Below are 5,727 nucleotides of genomic sequence, written 5' to 3' on the forward strand. Positions count from 1 at the left end.
ACATTTTTACTTTTCATGCAGGAAATCTTTTAGAGATCTCACAATATATCTCCGTTTGCAAACAGCTATAACGTTCTTAAGACTGATTCATCTCCGGTGTGGGGTACGTTAGCTTAGTTTTAATTAGTATAACCTGTTCAAGCCAAATAACAATTCCTTACCCCTTAGATCGCCAAGTCAGCATTTTAACTCTGACTGGAAATATACTGTATTCAGTGTGTACACAGTGTTCCGTCAGCATTCTCGTTAGTTAATACCGGGTAGCCGTGTACCGTTAAACGCTTCCCCTACTTATTGATTCATTTAAACAAATATTGTTAATGTTGGTCAACACAATACAAGACCAGAAATTGCACTGGCATGCATTTATTGAGAGCAATGCAGTGTACATGGGGTAATTGGAAAACCGCGTTGGTCTACCAGGGCCATAACATTAAGGCACGCAACGGGTGCGATGTACCATTTAAATCATGCAATAAAACAATTCTAGCTATGTGCACTGACTGGAACTGCATTGAATTGCGGGCTTACAGAATATTGAGGTATTCTCGTTACGCTGTCGTGTAAAGCAAAACGTAGATCTTAAGAGTACTTTTGTGTGATTTAACAGGCTGTTTAACATCTTCAAAAAACAAGTTTATTAATACACCTAACAAACAAAAGGTTGCATTGTATTTGATAAACATGCAGGGGAAGCTCTGCCTGAACCATGTCCTGCAGTGATTTAACCGTAATGTCAAAGCATACAAAAGAACTGGTCATTTGTGAACGGGTATAGCAGTGGGCTGGGAATAGCTTGGAACGTATGCTGTTGTCTCAATACGCGCAGAGCAGTTTGGGCAGTACAACAGACCGGACGGAGATTTAAAGGTGAGTGATAAAATGAAAATGTTTTGATAGAATTTTGGACTATTTCAAAGAAAGTTTACTTCCCTAACTGCGGTATGTCTGCAGCTTCAAACTGTGCCATAACCAAATGAAATATGTACATAGGTAAAATAATCTGTTTGTTTCGTAAATGTTCATAATATAAATAGAAAGTATTTCCGAACACAACTGTTTAACTATATTCTTTTTACTTTATGGACAAATCGACTATTTTTTGCTATTGTTTTTTATCTATATCAAAGTCAGGACTCAGCAGCAGACCATTCTCTTACCTATCTTTTGTATAATAAGCATTCTGTTTGAAATAAATAAAAAAAAAACATGACTATCTTGTGTGTTCTATCTTATAGATGGACTGGTCTTTCTACCTGGTACGCCTTCTTACTGTAACCGCAACACTGACACTAGGTAAGAGTGTTGGCAACGTGTGGGAAAATGTACGCGGAAGATTAAATCCATGTCTTAATACAACATGCGATTCGCAACATGATGTCTGTGAGTGCTACTTAAGTATTGAACACCGTCTTACCATGATGATTGAAGAAGACCAAACTCTTGTGGTACCGGAAAGAGGCCAGCTGTATGAGTATAACAAACCGAATAGTCCCATTATAAAATCAGAATATGAACCGTATATCTTGTCGGCGGATGGTAACAACTCTCGCGTGGTAATTGCTATAAATCGACTGTTCCCTGGCCCCACAATCACAGCGTACGAGGACCAGACTTTGATCGTCCACGTGCGTAACCTGATGCACACAGATAGCACAACGGTACACTGGCACGGTATGCATCAACAAGGTTCCACCTATGCGGACGGCGTTGCCATGGTTTCCCAATGCCCACTAGGACACGGTCAAGAATTTACTTACAAATTCACGGCTAAACCGCACGGCACCAGCTTCTACCACGCCCACATCGGCGATCAGCGAACAATGGGGTTGTATGGAGCACTAGTGATACGTCCAAAGAAGGAACTGCCAGCAGCAACAACACCAAATGAACATGTTGTCATCTTACAAGATTGGAACCATGACGATGATGCAGCAACTTTGTACCAACGTATGGTATATGGAGTTTACGACCAAGCGAGTAAAACTCCTTACGATACAACGTATTCTGTGGATGGTGGCATGTACAGTAGATTTAGGTTCCATTCCGGATTAGTGAACGGCAGAGGTCGCTATTACAAGTCATTTTCAGAACATAATGGGGCTCCTCTGACAGTGTTTGATGTGGCCGTAAACAGTACCTACACATTTAGAGTAATAAGTGCAGCCACTCTCTACCCGTTCCGTGTGTATGTAGACGGACATCCACAAATAACAGTTGTGGCCTCGGACGGATTTGCATTAAAACCCATGGTTGTTGAATCGTTCATCATAAATCCAGGGGAGAGATATGACTTCATACTATTTACAGACAAGCCGAAAAGTAACTACTTATTAGTTGCTCAGACACTGGAAGTTGAAACTGATATCGAAAGAAGGGGTGAGTACCACGTGGCAGAAGCTATTATCCATTACATTGGTGGAGAAAGACTCCTAAACCCGGGCAAAAGCATCAAAACTCGGTGTACCGTGTCGCAGCCATGTGTGATATTCAATTGTCCTTATCTTCTTCCTACAAATGGAAGTGAAATTTGTCAGAATTATAACGACGCTAGAACAGATGATTTCAACTCTCGGCCACACGATGTCGCCAATATTGATGAAGAGCTTTTCTTTAACTTTGCTTTCTCAGGACCTGTGGGCTTTATGGAAGGATCAGTAAATGGCCGTCGGTTTGTACCCCCAGTTGCCCCCTTATACTCACAGCCCGAAGCCATCAAACAAACATGCGATCCAGATTGTGAGGACAAAACCTGCAGATGCACTTACATTCAGGAGATAGAAAATGGAAAGGTGTACCAGTTTACTCTGACCAATCTTGGAAACGGGAAAGGATGGTCACATCCGGTACATTTACATGGACATTCTTTTTACGTCATGAAGATGGGTTTTGGCCGGTACAATTCCAGTGGATTCCTGATTGATACCACACCAGACATATCGTGTTCTCGCGGATCGAAGGGGTACTGCAACAATCCTATTTGGGCCAATGATAGTTGGAATGGAGGGAACGTTCCGGATCTTGTTTTACACGATACTGCACAGAAAGACACCATCATCGTCCCTACACACGGTTATGTCGTCATCAGGTTCAAGGCCGATAACCCTGGTGCCTGGTTCTTTCATTGCCACATTGACCTCCACAATACAAACGGAATGGGGATGGTGATCATCGAATCGCCAGAAATGTATCCTACTGTTCCGGACGACTTCCCAAAATGTGGCGATTTTACCGGAGATGGCAAGAAAACCGAAGGTTTGTATATTAAAAAGGAAGTGTCATCCATATCGTATTTAACCGCTCCTATGTACAAAATTTACCTTAAAGTAGAATTGTTTTGCGGTGTGGAAGTGTTTGCGTTCTTAGTGTTGGGTATAATACCACGAATACATCCACGCGCGAATATTTGTTTATAGATAATATAGAAAATTGTACTTTTGCGATGGTTAATAACCATTTATAAATGAAAAATAAACCATCCGCGTACTTGTATGGTCATATGCTCTTCCAAGAACCTCTTCCGCTAATATAAATAAGCAAGCCGTCGGAATGTTATCCTTTGTCGAATGAGGTTACACGCATTTAACTATTGTTACATATTTGAAAGTTTGCTAGTGAACTTAGCGCGAAGATGACTTGAGATAGTGTTGTTGTTGTTTTGTAAATCTGCCAAATGCTGATTTCATGTGTTGACGAGCGATGTCGATAGAAAAGTGGTTTAGATGGATTGAAATAAACATCTGGCATACAGTATGACGTCAGTGTTTATTGTTTATCATCTGTCGACCAAATGGATACTGAAATTGAGAACTTCTTCCCGCAGGGTCAGAAATGATGAAAACACACAGCTTGTTGTAAAATGAAGACATGTACGCATCACGTGACGAATGTTAGCGCGCCCGCCTAATCTAAATAATGATCTAAGTCATCTTGCTTGTCATAAGCATATGGACACTGATTTAGACACGAAAAAGACTTTTATAACATTTAGCCTGAAAACAATTACCTCAAGCCGCAAGCGGCCTTTGTTAATTCTTTTCTCTCCAGTTTTCTCACCCTTGTTATACCAATACATGCATACAGTTGATAACTTCTTTAATAGAATATACTGATTTCAGAACTTTCAACAACGCACAAATGTCCACAACGCGAAAAGTTTAAAAAATCAATACCAACATTTCATACGCGGAAATTTCCACTTTGTCAGTATACAAGATGAATGACATTCGTTGTACATGTGTCCCGTACACAGTTCGCAAGGAATATTAGTGTAAGACTTGGCTAAATTAAATTCTTATACGCTTTCACCGGTAAAATCATCAATACTTTTTAGTTGTTTCCACAATGCAATGAATCGATCGATCAGAAAGCAGGGTTTTGTGTGTAAAATAACAAACACTGGCTTTGTTAACTGTGACGTCACTGGAACTATGAAGTTTCTTAATTTGACGTTGTAGTACAACATTCTTTGTCTTAATATGTTTTGGTGGTGTTTATCAGTTTACAAAAATCAATATTTTCATTAAGAAAACTTTTAAGCTTAAACTTCTTTGTTTACCGATGAATATAAATGTTATTCATGATTCAACTGCTTAGATGAATATGCTTCACATTTTCTTACGGGCATTATTCAAAAGTATAACTTGATGTTATTTTCTTGTTCCAGTATGCCAAGATTCACCAACAGGTCCTGGGTTCGGCGCTGGCATCGGTGTCGGTATTGCCATCTCTATAGTGGTGGCCTTGATCATCGGCATCATTTGCTGTTGTTGCCGTAGATAATTAGGACATGACGTGGTACACGTACAACGACTGCAAGGCACACGGAGAACAGTCTCTCTCTCTCTCTCTCTCTCTCTCTCTCTCTCTCTCTCTCTCTCTCTCGTGCCGTGCATTCATGGATTAAGAACTTTGCCTGACGAAGAAAAAGATGTAAATATATTCTTTTGATCAATCCTATGATCTAGTGGTTATTTCTTAATATTTACCTTTTTATATATGTACACTGTATATATTTGTTTTTTTCTTTTTGGCAGATATCATGCGTTTGTGTGTATTTTTAAACAAGATGCGTTCCTACATTTATTATACAAAAAACACCTACCGTGGTGTATCCTATTTAGTTAAACAATCACGTCCTGAAATAACAATAACGTGTTGGGTTTTTATTATTTAAGTTTGCATATTTACATTGTTTTAAGAATATCAAATTGTTGTGTGTCAACAATACACTTAGTATGACTTTCTCAAATGTAAATTGTTGTAAATCCTGTACATTCGTAATTATGTAACAAGAATAAAAATCAAGTGTTGATTACGCAATTTTGTCTTCAAAAAAAAATAAAAAAACATTTTGTAAAAACTGTACACTCGAATGATTACGTTGCTTACACAAGATTGTAGTGTTCAGTCATAGGATGATGCTGGATGAAACAGATTTAACCTAATATGTACAAAGTACAAGCAACACCATTGAAGGTCTTACGTTGAACTTCCGGTTTGTTCACACTTACTAGTACTGCGCATGTCCAATAAAATATGTTTAAGTATGCTTGAACATCACTACAAAGATGATCAAACAATTACATACACTGAAGTAGAAGTCTTGTGACATATGAAATCCTCTGATGCGTACGTAATCTACTTATTATTGAATTGATGACGCCATACATATCTCAAATATCTAAATAATTTCGAAGTGGCATTAGCATATTCAGTAATATATAT

General features: G+C 38.8%; 1 protein-coding gene across 1 annotated transcript; it reads left to right on the forward strand.

Annotated features, from left to right (window-relative positions):
• Positions 1-605: 605 nt before the first annotated feature.
• LOC110441097 (laccase-25-like) lies at positions 606-5,341 on the forward strand. Its single transcript, XM_021484197.1, has 3 exons — positions 606-870; positions 1,239-3,255; positions 4,667-5,341. Exons 2-3 carry the CDS (start codon positions 1,239-1,241, stop codon positions 4,780-4,782), a joined length of 2,133 nt encoding a protein of 710 aa, XP_021339872.1. The 5' UTR covers positions 606-870; the 3' UTR covers positions 4,783-5,341.
• Positions 5,342-5,727: the final 386 nt, after the last annotated feature.

Source organism: Mizuhopecten yessoensis, unplaced genomic scaffold (genome assembly GCF_002113885.1).
Source record: "Mizuhopecten yessoensis strain PY_sf001 unplaced genomic scaffold, ASM211388v2 scaffold715465, whole genome shotgun sequence".
In the NCBI taxonomy this organism is placed as follows: domain Eukaryota; kingdom Metazoa; phylum Mollusca; class Bivalvia; order Pectinida; family Pectinidae; genus Mizuhopecten; species Mizuhopecten yessoensis.

Bases quoted from the DNA above. Each gene is read 5' to 3' on its own strand.
- LOC110441097 (XM_021484197.1), top strand. From the start codon at position 1,239: ATGGACTGGTCTTTCTACCTGGTACGCCTTCTTACTGTAACCGCAACA. The intron at 3,256-4,666 runs GTTTGTATATTA...TTCTTGTTCCAG, and splicing joins AGATGGCAAGAAAACCGAAG to TATGCCAAGATTCACCAACA.